Source organism: Meriones unguiculatus, chromosome 4 (assembly GCF_030254825.1).
Source record: "Meriones unguiculatus strain TT.TT164.6M chromosome 4, Bangor_MerUng_6.1, whole genome shotgun sequence".
Lineage (NCBI taxonomy): Eukaryota > Metazoa > Chordata > Mammalia > Rodentia > Muridae > Meriones > Meriones unguiculatus.
The window spans coordinates 125,853,340-125,873,002 of NC_083352.1; the positions used below are offsets into that span (position 1 = coordinate 125,853,340).

Below are 19,663 nucleotides of genomic sequence, written 5' to 3' on the forward strand. Positions count from 1 at the left end.
CTTCAAAACTGTTTTGCTGATGTCCCTGGCTGCAATGAGTATCTTAAGCTCTGCGCCTCAGCTTCCCTAGCTTCCCTACCTTCCCAATGGAAAGGCGAACCCTGAGACGCGACAAGGAAGACACAAGGCCACAGACCGGAAGGAGCAGATGCCACGGTCTGGGGTTCTTCTCCTGGTTTTTGAAATGGTGGGTATACTATACCACATCCGGGCTCTCACTACCCCTGGGTGTGGGAGCTACAGGAGACACCCAGCACTCGCCGTTCCTATCTCTTTCCACACATCAGAAGGCAAACGGTCCAGGCAGTTTGGTAGCCTCTCCTCCGAAGTCCCTACATCCTGCCAGTCATGCCTGAGCTCCAAGATTTGAGACCTCCCTCCACTCAGCCTGCTGGGCCAATGAGAAGAGACCAGGATATGCAAGCCAATCCCTGACTCTGTTCTGAGCATCAGAATTGCCACTTGACCCCTGGAGCCAGTCTGGAATTCCCACCCCCCAGCTGTGACAGCGGGTTGTGAAGGGTGGTCCTGGTGCTTCAGTAACGGGCTTTACAAGCTCTTTCCTTTCTCTGGGCCTCAGCGCCCCCAGCCCCCAACTATAAAGTTGGAGCTTGTATTATTCCAAGAATAACTAATAGGACTGAATGTCACAGCTTGGAATCTCACCTAGGACAAGGAGTGATTTGGAGATGACGAGAAAGATAAAATGGCCTCTGTGCTGCCTGCTGCAGCCACCCCAGAGCCAAGAGCAGATCAAGGGCTTAGTGTCAGTAACTCAGCCGGAGACAGATGACCTAGGTTCAATCATGAATGACCTTGAGCAATTTACTTCACGTCTCAGCGCCTCTGGAGTCCTCATGTGTTAAAGGCAGGATAATAATGGCGCCTTCCTCAGAAAGCTGTTCTCGGGACAAAACAGAACAGAAACATAACGATAACGTACATTACTAAAATCAGCCGGTGAATCAAAAATGAGATAAGTGGAGCCAGCAAAGTCCCTGCTGTCAGCATCATCAGCATGGCAGTCAGGCCCCAGCTAAATCAGCTGCCTGGCTTGCCGTGGAGAGGATAATAAAGACCACCCCTGCACCCAGCGGAAGAAAGGGTTATTGCCAATGGCAGTCCTAGGCAGAGAGAGGAAATGTGACAGCTGTACCTGACCTAGAAGAACTCTGCTGTACAGCAAGCAGCGTGTGTGAGAAGGGCATTCCTGCTCAGCCTTGAAGGGTGAGGGTAGGCTAGCTCTCTCTAGGCAGAGGGAGCAGCTTGAGCAAACGCGTGCTTCTGAGCTGTGCCGCTTCTGGCTGCAAGAAACAGCCAATTCCGACCACAGGTGGCTCAGCAGAAGTCTGATACTGAGCGTTTTCAGGGCTGGTGAGCTGAGCAGCTCAACAATGGCATCAATGTCCTTACATTTTTCTGCTTTGTTGTTTCCTGAGATAAGTTGTATACATATTGAAGCATCAACCCCTGGTATATAACAGCATTTGGATATATAGCTTTTATTTATTTATTTAAGATAGAGTTCTATGTAGCCCAGGCTGACCTCAAACTCGCTATGAAAACAAAGGTGACTTTGAAGTTCTGCTCCTCCTGCTTGCCTCTACCTTCCTAGTGCAGGGATTACACTTTGTGCAGGGCTGGGGATGGAACCCAGGGCCTTTGTGCACGCTAGACAAGCACACTACCAATTGAGCCACAGCCTCAGCCCTTAGAAATATCTCTTAAAGCAATAATTAAGTTGGCCTGGAATGCAGTTCAGCATTAAAGCATTTGTCTTGCTTGCAAGGGGGTTGGGTTCTATTCGAAGTACTGTAAAAATAAGCAAACAAATATTGTTTTGGTTTGTTTTTCAAGACAGGGTTTCTCAGTTTATCCCTGGTTGTCCCAGAACTTGTTCTGTAGACCAGGCTGGCCTTAAACTCAGAGATCCATCTGCCTCTGCCTACCAGTTCAAGAGTAAAGATTTATGCCACTATGCCCAACACACACACACACACACACACACACGTATATGTATATATTTAAGAAGAATCAATTAAGTTGAAATCTTATTGTCATAAGAGCCTGTATAAGAAAAGGAAGAGATGTGGCACATACAGAAAGACACTAGTGGCATCAGTACACAGAGAGGAGGTCACCTGATGATGAAGTGGGACACTGGATCTGCAAGCCGAGGAAAAGAGCCTCAGGAGAAACCAGCTCAAGACACCTTGGACTTTTGCCTCCAGAACTGTGAGAAAATGGTTTTCTCTCATGGTCTGTGGACCATGTCATAAGCACCCTAGCAAGCCATATAGCAGGCAAGATGACTGCCGAGTAACAGATGTGAAGCCCATCAGTCAGGTGACACCAAGGGCTCTCCTTTTGCGCCTTTTATTCTGGAGAGATAGCTCAGCCATTAAGTACACTTGATGGACCCAAGTTCATTTCCCAGCTCCAACGAGTGAAGCTCACAACCACCTGAAACTCCAGTTCCAAGAAGTCTGATGATGCCCTCTTCTGGCCTCTAGGCACCGGCACACACTTGGTACACAGACATATATTCAGGGAAATACTCTCACACTTAAAAACAAAAAATAAAACATCCCTTCCCTTAGGAGCCAGTGGGCCCAACACACAAGCCAGGGTCCATTTGGCTATAACTGAGAGCCGCATAGCAGTGACCTCAACAGTCAAGGCACACAGTCTAGATGGGTCTAACAGTGCTGTGTGTGGGGACCCAGCACATCCTGTCTTGCTGCCATTGTTCCATACTGTTGGTTCCCCTCCCCATCTCAAGATGCCTCTCCATCTAATTCAGCCAGTACCTTAAGCTTAGAGCAGACTGCCATCCCTCCTTTAAAGGGATACCCTAAAGTAGTGCTAAGTTCTCCTGCTCACATCTCACGGGCCAGAACTTGGTTCCACCGGAAATGACATCTGATTGCACATTCTTAAAGGCGCCTCCAGCTAGCTTAGGTCCAACCACAAATGAGCAGAAAACACCAGACTCCTAACTACTGTGAGCACACTTCTGCATTTGTCTGTGAACTCCGCTCCTGTGGCATAGCAACTGAGGGGAAGGACTGCCCTGAATACAGATGGCACTGTCCAGCGGCTAAAAGCTCAGGTGGAGCAGATGCTGAAGAGGAGGAAAGTGGCTTTTTGTCTCTCTCTGCCTCTTGTCTGGCACGAGGCAAGACACGGTCCTCTGCCACAGACTTCTGGCCACGATGCTCTGCATCAGCACACGTCGGCCCTGACACAAATGGAACCAGCTGCCATGGAAATGGTGAGCTAAAATAAATCCTTCCTCCTTCTAGGTTGCATTATTAGGGTTTTTTATTTTGTTTATTTGTTGAACTGCTGGTTCCCACTAATACATGGATCAAATGGTGTTTAGGATCCAGTTTCCAAATAGTAGGCATCAGCTAAAAAGGTTGATTTTATTCTGAAGGCACCAGGGAGCCATGAGACGCTCCACACCAAGAAACCATCATCAGGCTAGCAGGAGGATGTAAGGTAGCGGTCCTCACAGTGAGGTCTTCAGACCCCCTCACACCAGAATTTCCCAGCATTTCCCAATTTTTCTTCTAGAGACGAGAGCTCATGTAGCCCATGCTGCCTTGAATATCTGATTCCTCTGTTTCCACATCCCACGGGATTCCATGGTGTGCCACCATGCCTGGAAGAGACCTTTTGAAACGCAAAGCCCTGGATTTGAAATAAACCCCTCTATTGCTTCGAAACCTTTTGGCTAAGATCAAGTGGTGTGGGCCCCTGATAAAACTGGTTTTCTTTGGAGTTTGGGAAGCGTTATGCTAGGTTCTGGCCTGGGTGCAGGTCAGCATGTCCCCTAGGCAAATGTCTTGTACCCAGTCCCCAGCACAGGGAAATTATAAACCTGTATGGGAAAGCATCTCTTAGACCCAAGATTCCCAAGGTTAGCTCTTGAGGGTGGGCCACTATTCATAAAATTTTTCCTTGGTACACACCTCATAAACCCTCAATTCATATTTTAGTTGAGCTGGGAACTTCAGGCTGAGTCTTGTTTCGTAAGAATTCATTCTACAACCTTGGAAAAGTACATCTCCTCTTTTTTCCCTTTCTCTGTACAATGGGCTTGGAGATAATCCCTAGAAAAGTTCAGGCTGAGATTCTGGTTGGCTGATTGTTGGATGTTCTATCCAATCAGCAGGAGGACTGGAAAATGCATTGCTCTTTCCGACTCAAGTGCCTTTAAAGGGTGCGCTGGGACTTGGTGGGAGGTGGCTCTTCTTCCTTGTCCCTTTCCCTGGTCCGGAACCAGAATAGCCAAACAGGACACAAGCAGAATGTACTGAAATGACTTTTAATATCTCATGTCGCAGCAAAATTAAAAATATACAAAAAGTCTGTGGTGTACAAAAGTCTCAGTACAGAAGCCCCAGCACGGCCCCTCCCCTGCCCAGGGAAAGCTCAGAAGGGCAAGTCGGGCTGCGGGGGCTGGGAATGGCACAGATGTAGTAAATACCAGGAAGTGGGCCTAGGAACAGGCTAAGAAGCGGGCAAACATTTGGGCTGACGACGGACGGGAACGAGAACCCGGGGAAGAATCACCTGGAGTTGTGCTGACAGGGCAATCGGGCCCTTAAGCATGGCTAGTGGTTCCTGTGGACTCGTGGCGGTATCAGAGGTGAAGGTGTTCTGGTGGGATCCCCTCCCAAGGGACCTTGGCTCTAGTCCCAGATTACCACCAGCTTGCTGTGTAAGCTCGGGCAGGCTGCCTTCCATCTCTGGGCCTGCCCCTCTGTAAACTAGGAAGTAACTTGGGTAATTAAATCGCCAACGCCCAATATGGGGGTTCCAGGCCCCACCCAAGGGTCTGCAGAGGCAGGGCCTGGCATCCATGAGTATTCTTGAGGATTCTGTGTTAAGCCATACAATATGGAATTCAGAAGTCCTTCACACTTGAGTCCTGGAAGCTGACATGAGCCTTCATTACGATTCATCTGCAGTCCACTCACCTTGTTGATGTAAGCTAGCGAAATTAATGATTTATTAAGGTGTTATTTGGGGTGGGGAACAACACAACTTCTCAAAGCCACAAAATCCTCTGGGAATCCTGAGGGCTCTGGGGATGTTCAGACCCCTTCTTATGTTTGGAAACCAGACAGGAGAGGGGCAAGGAGAGAGTCCTGTTAGGTCTGACTGGATTCTGGCATTTGGGTGAAGGTGGGGAGAGGAATGTCCTCCTCCCTTCTGTGGCTGCCCTCTCTGCTCTGAAATTATTGCAGTATCCTGAGCTCCCACCATCCAGCCTGGCCTGGGGACTCTCAGAGAGCTGTGCATAGAATAAAGGCCAGAGATGCTGAGCAGGGGGTGGCCTTGGTGTGAGGTTACAGTGGAAGGGGCTGAGCATGGGACACTCCTGTGGATTCTGCCTCCAGGAATCAGACCTGTTGGACTGGATCTTCCTTGCCCCATCTGCAAAGTCCTGTTTGATTCTTCCTCTACTTGTATTTACCAGTAGCAACCAAGAACTCAGTGTCCCAACCAGAAAGGGACATGTGTCCTGTCTCCCTAAGCCCAGGGCCTCAGAAGTATCCTTGACTACATGAAAGGGGAACCCGGCCCCTCCCCCATGCTCCCTGTGAAAATTGGCACTCACCCTTGTCCTTCCATTTTGACACCACAGAGCACTTGCCTAGAGATTTCAGCCCCTCCCCCACACCCCTGCAGCCTCACCCTGGCTCAGTCTGGGAAGGAGGCTGATGCCTGAGTGGTGGGGCAGCAGAGGATGGGATCAGGGCTCTTGGCATTCAGTTAGAAACCCGTGCCTAGACTCTTCCTCTACTTGGAGAGAGTCCCTCGGAACCAGGAGCTCCCAAACCGGACATGACTCCAGATCCCAAGCAGCCAACCCTTTATCAGGCCGGGGAACAGCCAGGGACCTGGAGTTCACCAGACAACCAGAGAAACATTTAGGGTTGGACCCAGCCAACCCCAGAGGCTCCCGACTTTCCTGGAGGGCAGATGCAGTAGAAGCCTCAAACTGGTGGCCAGTAGGTTGCTTTCCAAAGCCCGCACCTCTTTGCCCAGTTGGCACAGAACCCCCTCCTTCTGCCTGTTACCACAGTTTTGCTTCTATTCACCCCTCTTTCCTTCTGGCAGTGTCTGAATTTGTGCTCATGCACCCTGCCCCAGACCCCAGAGAACCTTCCTCCCACTGTCAGGCCTTTTTAGACTCCAGACCCAGGCAAGCTGCAAGGAAGGGGCCTGCAGAATCTTAGTCTTTGGGGGAGTGCTTAGGGATGACTGCCCCAAGCCTTTTAGGTTCTCCCCTGGAAGTCTGCACATTCTCTGCCTTGCCCTCCTCCCCGCTCTCAGGTGATACACTTCGGTGAGACGAAGGTGCAGGGAGGATCTGGCTGAGAGTAAGGCAGATTTGAGGGGGATGGGAGGAAGAGATCAAGCCCACATCTCTAGACAGTCCCTGCAGGGGAGGGTGGAGGCCCGCGCTGGGGTGACCATTACAAGGCACATGGTATGTTGGTGAGTGGAGGTACAGTCAGGGGTGTGAGGTGACTGTGGGGGTTTGAGGAGCACAGCCAGCAGCTGGAGTTGGTTTGAGGGTGGGAGCTCACAGAGTAGGAGGAGGGTTCTACGTTTGGAAGGGAGGGTCTCAGGGTTAGATATCAGGCCAGGCCCTGCCTAGTATTTCCGTCCCCAAGATGTCCTATTATCTGCTGCTCCTGAAGAAGTTAAGACAGACTTAACTTTTATTGATACACAGGGAAACCCCGTGGTTCCATTTGCTTGCTACATGACCTTGGGCAAATGTATGGCCCTCTCTGTGTCTTCTCTAGAATGTCTATGAAGGACAGGTGACTTCGGGGACCTGCTGTGCTCCTTCCTTTGAGGTTGTGGTTCTAAAGCCCTCTCTCACTGAAAGAACCTTAAAGGAGTCAAGGGAGGGACTAAGAAGCCAGGTTTGGTTGATGGTCTGGGAGCAGGAGCAGAGGACTAGGGTCCAGTTGTAACAGGGGAAAGAGACCAGCTGAGGTAGATTGTGTCACAGAAAGGAACCAAAAAACAGCTCCAACAAGATAGGGCCTGCCCCCACTCTGATTCTTCTGCCTTAGTGAAGCAAAAACATAGGCCAGTAATGAGAGGCCTCAGGCCAGGAAGGTTGGGGCTGGGGGTGGGGTGGGGGTAATACTTTGGGGAGATGAGCTCTGTCTACATAGTAAGAAAGGTGAAGGCCCTTTGACCATGACCTTCCCTGGTGCTCAGATCTTGCAGGCTGGGTCCTGGAAAAAGCTCTGTGAGAACAGGATGAAAAACGTGGCCTTAGCTTTCCAGCAGCCTCAAGCCATGCCTAGCTTTGCTCATCCGGCCTGCCCTGACCTCCTACAGCAACCAGCCAAAGGATCTGGAACCTTTCCTTCTAGGCTGCTGGAGAATGGAGCATCCATGGGGCCATTTGGGGGCCGGGAGTATAAAATAACTTGTCAAGGGTAGCCCAGATATCACCTTACGGATGTGTGGGATGAGTGTATAGCTCTCGTAGGGGTGCGGCAGCATACAGGGGAAGAGAGCCATGGAGTGACAGTTCCTGGCACCATGAGCCCTGCAGAAACAGGCTGCTTGGGTTTCGGGCCCATCCTCAATGCTCTGTCTTACAGATTGTGACATGTGCAGAGCTGGCCGTGGCATTAGTCTTCAAAGCTAGTCCTGGGTAGAGGGAAAAAGAGAATGGATGGCTCCCTCAGAGCAGGCCTGGGTGAGGATGGAGCTACCTGTCACTCTGGAGGCCTCTTGGGGGCGGGGGGATAGGGGAGGCAGAAGGAGGGAAAAAGTGTTCTGCGCTGACAGAACAGGTGCAGCCACTCACGGTGCCAGGCACGGTGGCTCGTATCCCGGAGATGATGCGTGCTCACGTGTGCACACATGCAGTGTGCCCTCTCAGCCTCACCCTGAGTGTGGCTCACTCCCCCCATCCTCAGCAAATCAATCACTGCCACATCCGCACTGATGGGACCTTGTGAGAGTAGCTGCCACTCTGGCCTCAACTTTCTGTCTGTAACTCCAAGAGAGGCTGAGCCGGGGATGGAGGGCTCAACAATTCTTATTTGCATAGTCTAGGGTTCACACTTCCAGCCCCTTCTGCACTTGCCCCTACAGTTCCTGGCTGTCCCCTTCCAGTGAGCTCACCTCACTTGGCATAGGGGAGTGACAGGGGACTCTAGGTCCTGCTAGAGCTTCATCTTCCACTTCTCATTGCTGCCTACCTCCCAGTCCACGTCTTGCATGCCAGTCAAGACCTGCTGTCCCAGGCCAAGGGCACATCCCAGGATGAGTGGTCCTTGTGCAACCCAGGATGTCTGGACCGTGGGAATGGGTCACAGGTGAGGCAAAGCAAGTTAGTTTCCCAGGTGCTGCCCCAGAGAAGCTCAGCAGTAAGATGGCAGGGAGCCAAAATTTATGTCACATCCCCAGAGCTATTTTTTTTTTTCCAGCTGAGGACCACTTGACAGTAGAAATGTCTCAAGGGTCCCGAGGACAATTTTCTTATAGAGACAATAAGGCTGGGGACGTGGAAGAGGGCCTAGAACTCCCATAAAGCCTGGCAGCCTAGAACTACAGCATCATTCTAGAATGTCCCATGTGGTCCATGCTTCCATGTCTTCTCCCTCACTCCCTCACCACCCATGGCAGAAGCTAGAACTGCCCACATCAGAGCCCCAGGGCTCCAGTGTCCTTGATCCTTAAGAAAGACCAGCAGCTCCCTAGGACACATTATCAAGAGGATTCTAGAACTAAGATGTTTCCCCATCACGTCCTCTGTCAGGGTGCTGGACCTTACCTATAGTTGAGCTAGACAGAGTAGCTTCCCAGACATTTTACCTGATGTGCTTGAGAGCCTCACCTATAGGGAACATCCCAGATGCACATCTAGAACAAACAGCACCTGTAACCTTTCACCTGAGGGGTCCAGACCTCATCCATAACAGGGCTCCTCCCAAGTGCACATCCCAAGCAGAGGCACCTCACCCCACACTTGTGCCCCTTCATATTGCTGTCAGCCCTCACTCCTTTGGGTTCTGTATCCTTCCAACACGTGTACAATCAGATCCCCAAATTCTCTCCCCTCTGATTCTTCTCCTGTCCAGCCCCCCTTCCTACAGGAAGTGTGCCAACCCTGTCCAGAGACCCCCCCAACTCATCTGATACTCCCCACAGCCTTCCCCATCCTTCTCTCAGAGATCCCCTCCCACCACAAGGCAGCCCTTCCCCCACACTCCCTGAGGGGTACTCTGGGCCCCAGGCCATGCCCTTTCTCTTGCAGGCCCACCAGGGATGATGTGGAATGAAAGGGGAAGGGGTGAAGACCCCTGTGCCAAGCATAACATGGCATCCCCATGAGAGTGGGGCAGTTCATGAGGGGGTAGCACCAATTGATGCCCTGTGCCCTGGTACAGGGGAACTTAGGGAATGGGCCACAGGGCTAAAAATGAGGCCTGGGGCCTCCACAGGGCCACCCTTTCCCCTAAGAGACCACTCTTGGATCCAAAGATCTACTTCCACTTATCCTGGTGGCCCTGAAATCCAGACTCAACACTGTGGTCAATGTGGGGTCAGCCATGCCTGTCTCTTTTGGGAGGCAGACTGTGCCTACACTGTGGTCTCATACTCCAGCAGCTCCTGGGAGGTGCCCATGCTCCGGTACTGCAACCGGGGCGTGGCAGGTGAAGAATACTCCAGCGCCAGGATGGTCTTCCTGAGCCTCCGGTCAATAAAATGAGCATCCCACGCGGGGTACTTTTTCCGAGGCAGGTCAATCCGAATGACAGGCCCCTCTGTCCGCGAGGGGCGAGCCACTGGGGTGGGAGGCAAGCCAGGCCGCACCTGGAAGACCGGCGGTGTGGGGGTCCCGGCTCGCTCACCTCCCACTGAGGCCCCATCCCGCTCAGTGCCTGTAGTCCTCGGCAGGGACCTCGGCGGGCTTGTGATGGCATCAGCTGGAGGGGCACAGGGTCCCGGGGCTTCAGGGAAGATGCAGCCAGGTGCCTGGGGACCCAGCATGGGGCCGTTGGGGTGGAGGAGACAGTAATAGACACACATAAAGAATATGCCCAGGGCGAAGCTGGAGGCCACCACGCAGACCAGGATGAGTGAGAAGGAGTCGGTGGCGAAGTCGCGGCTGGAGTACCAGAGGCCGGTGAGCGCTGCGTTCTCGAGCAGCACGATGCAGTAGTAGAGGGCCACCCTGCGGCGGCTGCGGCCCTCCTTGACATTGAACCAGCAGAAGACGTAGATGATGCCCACCACCATGTTGTAGATGATCTCCTCCCACTTGGACATGCAGAAGTCTGTCTCGCCCTGGATGACCCAGAAGGTCATGACGCACCAGTGGGCTACGATGAAGATGCCGAAGTAGAGCTTGTACACGCTGGCAAAGAGGGCGAAGGCCAGCGTGCGGGCCGCAATGGTGAAGAGGTGCCATAGCACTTGGACCACGGCGCCCTTGTAGGACAGGGGCCGCTTGTCGTCTCTTGAGTCTCTCAGCACCTTCTGGTAGGATGCCAGCGTCCAGGCCAGGGACACAAGGGAGGCGGAGATGGAGAGAGCTGTGGAGACAGGGTAGGGGTGGGGTGGGGCTGGGTTAGGGGTGGGTCCAGGTTGGGGTCTGGAGAGGAGGAGGTTCTGGGTCAGGACCTGGGTTCTGAGCAGCTGTCAGGGTCTGAGGATCAGGTGTGAGGAGGATCTGGTGTTCAAGGGCAAGGAGATGGGGGTGGAGTTGGGGAGTGAGGTTGGATGCCTCTGTGGGTATGGGAGCTTAAAGGGAAATACACTGGGGTGATTTTGATCTCCACTGGCATCAAGTCTAGGATTCTAGTATGAGGTAGGTGGGGTTCAGAGGTCTTGGTGGAGGGTGGGAAATTAGGGTCCAGGACTCTGGGAGTAGAAGAGGAGGTCAAGAAGGGATTGTTAGGTCATGAAAGAGTTAGGAGACCATTAGAAGATATGAGTCTGGGTATAGAGGGGCAAGGAAAGCTAAGCAGAACTAGGGAGGGGGAATCCCCCAGGAGACCTTGCGTTCAGGGCCGGAGACAGGACAGAAGGTGTCCCCAGGGGCCCTGAGAGCTAGTGAGGGAGCCTTGAGACATGGAGGGGAAGTTAGGCAGGGCATGGGTGGGAAGAGCATGAACTGCTTGAGAGACAGGTGACGCGGCTTCTCTGTGGACACGGACTGCCTGGGACTGGCGTGTGTCAGAAGGAGCACTGCGGGGGTGTGCATGGCCAGGTCAAGGGAGGAGACCAGGGCACCCAGCGAAGGGAGAGGTGGACATACTCCCTGGAAACCGATGGTAACCGGGCAGGTCTGTAAAGCAAGGGGTCTCCACAGGATGCAGGCTGGGGCTCAAACAGTTTGTAGAACAGAGAGGGCGGAGGACTCCCTCATGGGCCTAAAGTTTGTTGGAGGGAGTGAAGGGGAGAGGCAAGCTATGGTCTGTCCTGGCAATAGGGAAGGGAAAGAGAGGAGCCCAGAGTGTCTTAGGCGCGGTGGCAGAGTGGAAAAGACAAGTCAGACGGGAGGGGAGGTCTGGAGAGGCCTAGAGGGTGGTGAGGGCTTGTGGTTCCCTAACCCCTGGCCACGCAGCCCTGCCTTGGGGGGGCGAGGCGCAGGGTATCCCGGCGGGCCAGCGGGTGGCGGGTGGCGGGTGGGGCTCACCAGTCAGCAGTTCAGGCTCCTGGCCGCGGTGAAGCAGCAGGCTGAGCTGCAGCACCAGCTGGGGCGCGCTGCGCAGGAAGGTCTCCAGCAGACGCAGCATGCTCACGTCTGCGCTCTCGAACAGCATCCGCCAGTAGAAGTGTCGCCGCAGCCGCTCCCCGCGCCAGCGGCTCTGCAGCCCCAGGTACAGGGCACGCAGGTACCTGCGGGGGAGGTGGTGCTCAGGTCCAGGCTCCTGCGGGCTGGCGCTTCCCCACCCCAGCCTCTGTCCCGCTTGCAAGATTCCCACCTCCAGGACCTACCCTGGGGCTGAAAAGTGGGCTGGTCTCTCCTGGTGTGGTGCAGAGCGCTGAGCGCACGCGTTAGCTCTTAGCTTAGTTCTATCCTCATCTCCAGTTTAGAGGAAGGAACTGGGAGCCAGAGACCATAGCTTTTGCCCAAGGTCATACACAGCTAGCCAACAGCGGAATCAGAACTCAATTCCAGGTACGAATCACAGACCACACCGCTTCTTACTGGAAACTTGAAGAGATTTGGCCATGGGTCTCCTGTGTGGACCACAGCTGGTGCCAGGCCACAGTCCTGACCCGCTCACTGCTCCCTGGCCTCAGGGAAGCTGCTCACCCAACAAACTTAATAGTTGCTGACAGGCCACACGTTTCAGGGCATATGGCGGTCTGTGTCACCACTGGACTTTTACACTTGCTGTTCCTTTTACCCAAAACACCCCTCCCAGTTCCTTAACTCCATTCCAGTCCCTAGGTAAGTCTCACTCTTGTTTCAAATATCAGGCTTCTGCTGACCACCTCCCCTCAGCCTACCTCCCACCCCCACCCCATTCTGCTACTGCGCGGGTAGAGCTTCCTGGCCAGGCTCACATCTCCTTCAGCGACTGCATCGCCTGCTAAATGCAGCACGCTCAGCTCTCGCCACACAGTAGGTGCTCAGTCCACAGATGAATGAATACATAGCTAGCTGCAAGCTTGTATTCAAGCCCTGATAACCTTGGAGCAGGTAGGGAAGGATCCGAGGCTGGAGTTCAGGTCCCGACTCTTCTTCTAATTCACTCTGTTGAGTCCAGGCTCACTTCTCCCCAGGCAGCAGAGAGGATGGAAGGTAAAGAGCAGTGCCCACGTGGTATGGCAATTGAGTCTAATTTCCCCCTGTGACCACAGAGCCTGTCTCTCCCCAGCCCCTGAAAATCTTTGATGAATATGACAGGTCAGCCCTTCCTCTAACCCACAGAGGAATTCTCTAGAAGTGGCTTCCCCAGAAAACAGATGGAGAGTGTCCAGCGCCGAGGCAGTGACCTATTGCCTGAATCTCAAACTGAGGCACGAGGGATCGGAAAGTGCTGGCATTTCTAGGACATTGGAACCAGGGGACCAACTCTACACATGGTGTGCTGACAGAGTGTGAAAGGCACCGTGGTGCTACAGGGCCTCCATATCATAATGACAGGGGTCCCCCCACCCCGAGATGGCGTTCTAAGTCATCTTTTTGGGGGATTCTCTCCCCAAAAAGTGTCCGAGAAAATATAATTTGGGGTACTCTTGACCCCAATTAAAGCTGCTGACCCATCCCCACCTGGTAGCCGGGAGGGGAAAGGGACTGTTTCATTGGCTGCTGAGTGGCCCAGGACTGGACTGTTTCTCTGATGAGTTAAAAGCTATCTCCCCATGTCGTCCGTTTCTCTGGGTCTCCTGCTCTCGACCCCCACTCACACATAGGATTCCTGCAGCCAGCAGCGTTTAGTCATAGAGTTGGTGTGCTTCTGCCTAGCTCTGTATGAGGTTTGCCCGTACATGTCTCACGCTTCCATGCGGGAGAGATGGGAAACTCTTCTTATTTGTCGGGGGAGGGAAGTCAGGGAAGGCTTTCTGCAAGAAATAGCTTTTCTCTCCCTCCCCCATTCTTCTCTCTTTTTCTTCCTTTCCTGACATTATTGCTTGTAGTCCAGGCTGGTATAGAACTAAGTAGCTCAAGATGACTTTGAAGTCCCAATCCTCCTGCCTCCACCTTCAGAGTGCTGGTGTTACAGGTACGCGCCACCATGCCAGTATTTTGTTGGATTTTAAGGTAGATTGTCATGTGACCCAGGCTGACCTCAGACGCCTTAGCTCAAGCTGGATCTTCCTGCCTCCACCTCCCTCCTGAGGCACCACCAAGCCGTGGTTTTGATTTCGGTTTTAAAGCACGCGTTCTCTGTAATCCCAACACTTGGGAGGTTGAGTCAGGAGGACCAGTTTGGGCTACAAAAAGAGACTTGGTCTTGGGAAAACAAAAAACAAATCAATAAACCAATTGAGCAATAAAATACAATAAAACCACTAGTGTGGGGGTGGGGGAAGCTTGGGAGATAGCTCATTGGCTCTAAGAAGTGGCTTCTCTTCCAGAGGACCAGGGGTCTATCCCAAGCATCCACACGGCAGCTCTGTACCTTCTTTTCCAGGGATCAAATGCTTTCTTCTGTGGGCACTGCATTCACATGGTGCACAAACATACTTGCAGACAAAACACCCATACACATACAATACAAATAAGTAAAATTGACACACACATACACACACACACACACACACACACACGCACGCACGCACGCACGAATGCATGCACACCCGCACTTGTACACACTTGAGGACATAGAGGAGGGCATTCAGAAGAACAGGCAGATGCAAGGGGCAGAGAGGATGAGAGCCCATGCACTTTCAGGAGATAAGCTGAGGTTTGTTGGGCCGGGCCTAGACAGGTCCAATGAGACAGGGGCACAGAAAGACCAGAATTTTATAATTCATCATATTGAGAAAGTTCATCAAATTCTGCAGCCAGTTCCAGGCTGCAGGGCTAGGGGGCGGGTAGGGCGGGATGATACTCAGCAGTGGAGTGCATGCTTAGTATATGCGAGGCTCTGGTTTCCATCCCTGAAAAAAAAAAAAAAAAGGAATCTGGACTGGCGTCATTTGGATTCTGAACCCCAGAACTGGTGGCGATAGGATCAGCTTGGAGCCTCGAAAGTGCACTCGGAGGGCTGGCTTGGAGGGATGCCATGCAGAGGCTGGGGCTGGTCCTCCATGCTGACAGGGTTGAGCAGAGGCAGTGGTGCAGCAGAACAGAAGAGAATGACCTGGGATGGCCATCCGTAAGGCCCCTGAACACAGACCTTCATTCCGGGCCTCCACCTCCCCAGCCCTCCAGCTCACTTTCTTCCTCATGCCTGTGGCTCTGACTTCGAAGAGAAAGGAGAGGCCAGCTGGCCCAACGTGAAGGGGCCTGGGGAGCTGGGGAAAAGCAATACCCTGGAAGTTTCTCTGAGGCTAGAAGACCATCTGTTTCCGCCCAGGTTAGGCTGAGGGAGGTGCCAGCCCTGCCAGCATCGTCACCACCTGGCAGGCCTCCTGTTACCTCCCCGCCCACTCCTGCTCTTCCCTCTGCCAGTTTCCAGCTAACCACAGACAAAGGGCTCATAGTGTCCAGGACTGGGATGGGGAGAGGTGGGAAAGAGGCTTCTGCCGTGGAGCTTGAGGGTCTGAGGGTAGCACAGAAACTACACTGTAGCCCAGGGACAAAAGGCCTTTTTGAGCACGGCCTCACTCTTGTCCTCTTGACGATGGAACCAAGGCAGTTGCTGCTCCTTCCAGCCAGCAAGAACTACTTTCTACCAGGGGCCTGTGGGGTGCTCCTGTGCTCATGACAGTGTTGGAGGCTTGTGGGGACAATTGGCTTCAAAACACGGGGAAAGAACTGCAGAATCGAAATTAATCCATGTTTAATTAAATGTCTGCAAAACACAACATGATGTCAGCTAGTCATTTGCAACTTGGCTTTCATCTGGTTATATATAATTTACATTTGATGCTTGATAGATGCTGAGCCACTGGGGTCTTAAAGGGACACTGACCAGGACATGGAACCTCATTTCCCTGGCTTCAGTTTCCCTTTCTCTGGGACAGGGCAGGCACCTGTCACCCTGTCTGTGCCACAGTCACCAGAACGAAGATCCCAAAGGCAAGATGGCTGTATAATGGGTTTGTAGGTTTGTGTCCCAGCCCTGCCCTGCACTCTGCTTTGAAGCCTTGGGTCTCTGCCTCCCTGAACCTTACTTCCCCCCCTCCCCATTGTAAACATCAAGTGATAGAGCTAACAGTAATTTGCAAACTGTGGAGGTTTGTGCACATAGTGGTGGTGGAGAGAAGAGGAGCATGTACTGAGTGGAGGTCTCAGGCTCCTTCTGGCCGCTAAGCAACTGCTCTCAAACCTCCTCCAGGAACTCCCACTGCACGCTACCTCCTGCTCAGTGTGAAAGGAAGTCGAAAGAAGCAGATGTCACCATGGGTGGGGCTGGTAACACCCACAGAAAGCACCCCATCTCAAGACGAGAAAACCGGAGTTGCTATCCAGGCCACTCCCATCCATTTCTTGGGTGAGGCACTGTCATCTCTTGCCAGGACAACCACAGCAGCCTTCCCAGCGGGGTCTCTGTCCACCCACTCCTGCCCCCTACAGTCCATTCTACACATAGCAACCAGCAGGGATTTTTTTTTTTCCCAGTTTATATTTACTTTACATCCCAAGGGTGCCCCCTCCCTCCTCTCTTCCCAGTACCCCCCTCCAGCAGGGAATTCTTAAAGCCCAGCAGATCAGGTCATTTCCTTTCTGGAAGCCTTGCACCAGCCTCTTCTCACATTCAAAACAGACCTCAACCTTCTCCCCTCAGCTTGCCGGCTCCCAACCATCTGGCTTGCCCGTTTCTCTCACTGTATCTCAAACCACTGTCTGCTTGTTCTCCACACCCCAGCTGCATCAGGAGTTCCCTGCCAGACTTGCTCCAGACTCAGGACTTCCGTACTTGTCGCGTGCTCAGCCTGGAACAACCTTCCTCAGATCCTGCTGCGGCTGGCTCATCAGCTCCCTAACACATTCTTAGAAAAAGCCACCCATCCCACGTTGGTGCCTCCCGCCTCCAAGGATCAGTCTAGTCCATCCCATCTTTTTTTCTGATCCTCCAGCCTTCATCTCCTGGGTGCTGGGAGCATAGGTGAGAGACACCACATCCCCCTGCTTGTGAAGCACGGGGATCATTCCCGGGGCTTTGTGTGCGCTATGCAAGCATCCTGCCAACTGAGTCCCATTCACGGCTCCTAGACATTTTCTCTCTTTTCCGTCACTAGTGCTCCATGAGGCAGGGACCCTGTTTGTATTGGTCACCAGAGCGACCTCTGCTTTTGCACAGGGAGAAGGCAGGGACAAATGTTGAATGAACCGACAAGTCTTGTGTGTGTCCTTCCTGGTCTTCCCAGGTCCCGGGCTTCTCTGGCTCAGGCTGTGCAAAGACAGAACACCTCCCAGCACCCCACTCCTCATGCATTCTGTTGTTCTTCATCCAGGAAGTCTTCCCTGGTGCCCCTCTAGCCTGGCTAGGCTACTCTATGATTCTCAGTTGCCAATGGCCTGAAGCCCGGGCTGAGCAGGCTTTGCATCAGTGCTGTTAACCTACAGGCCACTGCAGGCTGTGTCCCCACGTTACAAGGTTATAGAGACGAGACAGTGTCTTGCTCTGTAGTTCTGGCTGGCCTGGAATTTGCTAAATATTCCAAAATGGCCTCAAAGTCATGAGATTGCTCCTGCTTTATCCTCCCAAGATTTAGGATTGCAGATGTGAACCCTGTTGTGTCGCTTCTAACTTCCTGTCTCTAAAACAAACAAAATATTATTGCATTCATTACTGTGTGGGGGAGGGGGGCATGTATGTGTCACATGGGGAGGATGGGAATATCCTGCAGGAGTCAGCTCTCTCCTCTCCCATGTAAGACCCAGGGATCAAAATCAAGTGGTGAGGCCTGGTAGCAAGTGCCTTTGCCTCCTGAGCCATCTTGCCAGCCTCTGACTCACAGTCTCCTGCTAAGAGAGAAGAAGCGTGCTCTAGAAGAGCAATCTAAAGAACCAGTGAGCATAAAGAGATGGGGCTGGGAGCAAAAAGGCCCGGCCTGAGAAGTAGAGATGCAAAGAGTTAGTGTTTGAATCCACCTGTTCCAGACCCAGGGATCCCTCAGGACCCTATGACCTCCATGAGCACACAGCAGGGTCAACAAATGGACAGAACTCACTCTTCTTCCCCTACCAGGTCACCCCTGTGACCCAGCATCTTCTATAGCAAACGTCATGGAAGGTCTGGGAGTGGACATGAGGGAGGTCAGTGTTCCTGAGAAACTTCTGGGCTCAGCACCTGGCTTACCCCAGGAGAGAGATGGGGTCTCTAGCATGAGGTAATATTTCTGTCATTGTTTCTAGTCTCCATTCAGAAAGGAAAGCCTGGCCTCAGTCCCCAGGTCATTGTTGGTGGTGTCAGCTCCCTGAATGTCAGTCTTCTCTAGCCATTCCTTTACCATGGTCAATCTGTGGGTCTCTTGCTGGACCCTGCGCCAGCCCACCTGTCTAATGCTGTGAACTACATATCAACCATCCTGTTCTTCAGATACTATGTTCATCTGACAGTCTGACCTGGGCTCTGGGACCAGCCTGTCTGCCCTGTGGACACAAGCTTTGTTTTTCTTCTTGTGGGTCTGTCTGCCTGGGGCTTCTGGTCCTTCACTGACTGGTCCATCTGCTGGCCTGCTGCTCAGCTCGTGGCTCGGCATGACTGCCCGTTTTCCAGCCGTCCTCCCCTGCTTGATTCTCTTCTTCCTGACTCTGGGTTCCTCTCTGTCTGTCTGTGTCTCTCACATCTTCAGCTCCTCCATCTGTCGGTCCCCGCGCTTCTGAACGTGTGTTCTCGCCCCTCCCCGCTCCCCCTCGGGGCTCTGGGCCAAAACCACAGCAGCTTCCAGAGGCTCCCCCGCTCTGCCTGCTGCATCCGGGAAGCAGCCTGTAGGCCTGCTGAGAACTCTGTCTCCAACATGGGCCCTGTCCTGTGGCAGTGCAGGCCGAGGGTGGGGCTGGGGAGGCAGCAGGACTCCTACCCCCAAGCCCTTCACTTCTTTGTATGATGAACAGTATGCAAGGGCTCACTGATGAGATCAACTCACATTAAGCACCAACCTCTCATCGAAACTGGGAAGCCAGAAAGAGGTAGTGTGGTTCAGACACTTAAACAGGGCATCCTGTTGTCAGCTCAGAGGCCTTGTCAGGAAGGAAACCTGGAACTTGCACAATGGCGCTTGCTTGTGATTCTGTGATCTTCTCAGGCAGCTGAAGCAGGATTACCAGTCTGAGGTTAGCCTAGGTTATAGAGTGAGACCCTATCTCAAAATACAAAACAAGGAAGCTGAGGCGCAAGGATTTCTGTGAGTTCAAGGCCAGCCTGTGCTACATAGTAACTTCCAAGTTAGTCTGTGCTACAAAGTGAGACCACTTAAAAACAAAACAAAAAGTCAGAATTGCTAACTGAAGGAGGGTAATTTCTGCCAAGGCTGGCTGTCCCACTGAAGCTGTCCTTAAGAACAGAGGGCCAGAGGAGACCTGGCTAGGTGAGCTCAACAGGCAGTTTCTCTTTGGGGAGGTCTCTACCCACTGCAGAAAGTAACTGCCATTCATCCAATACATTCTGTTTTGTATCTTGCTAAAATCTTCACTGCAGCCACATAACGTCTGTGAACAGGAGCCCATCTTCTGATGAGGATACGGAATCTCAGCAAAGGAAAGGTTCATTTGACGTGGTGGTGGGGTTTGGGGAGGACGGGTATCCACGGCCCTGTACATGCTAAGCACGTGCTCCGTCATTGAACTATCTTGTCAGCCCCACTTGATGTTTATTTCCCAAACACTTCTGAGTACCTACTATGTGCTGAGAGCTATGGTAGACACAGGAGCAGACAAACAGATATTCCACCCATCTGCAGGAACTATTTTTAATAACGGAGGCCTGGGCATTGATTAAATCATCCTTTAAACAGGAGAAAAACATGTTATGTCCAGACAAGGTCTTCTGCTCCAACACGGAGGATACCAATGGGACTGGAGAAGGTT

General features: G+C 52.7%; 1 protein-coding gene across 1 annotated transcript in view; it reads right to left on the minus strand.

Annotated features, from left to right (window-relative positions):
* Positions 1-4,666: 4,666 nt before the first annotated feature.
* Positions 4,667-19,663, minus strand: part of Xkr7 (XK related 7) — a 28,507-nt gene continuing 13,510 nt past the window's right edge. Inside the window, exons 2-3 of the mRNA XM_021639688.2 lie at positions 11,702-11,904; positions 4,667-10,595 (exon numbers count right to left, since the gene is read on the minus strand). Coding sequence (XP_021495363.1) covers positions 9,640-10,595; positions 11,702-11,904 — 1,159 coding nt within the window. The 3' untranslated portion in view covers positions 4,667-9,639. The remainder of the gene's footprint in view (positions 10,596-11,701; positions 11,905-19,663) is intronic.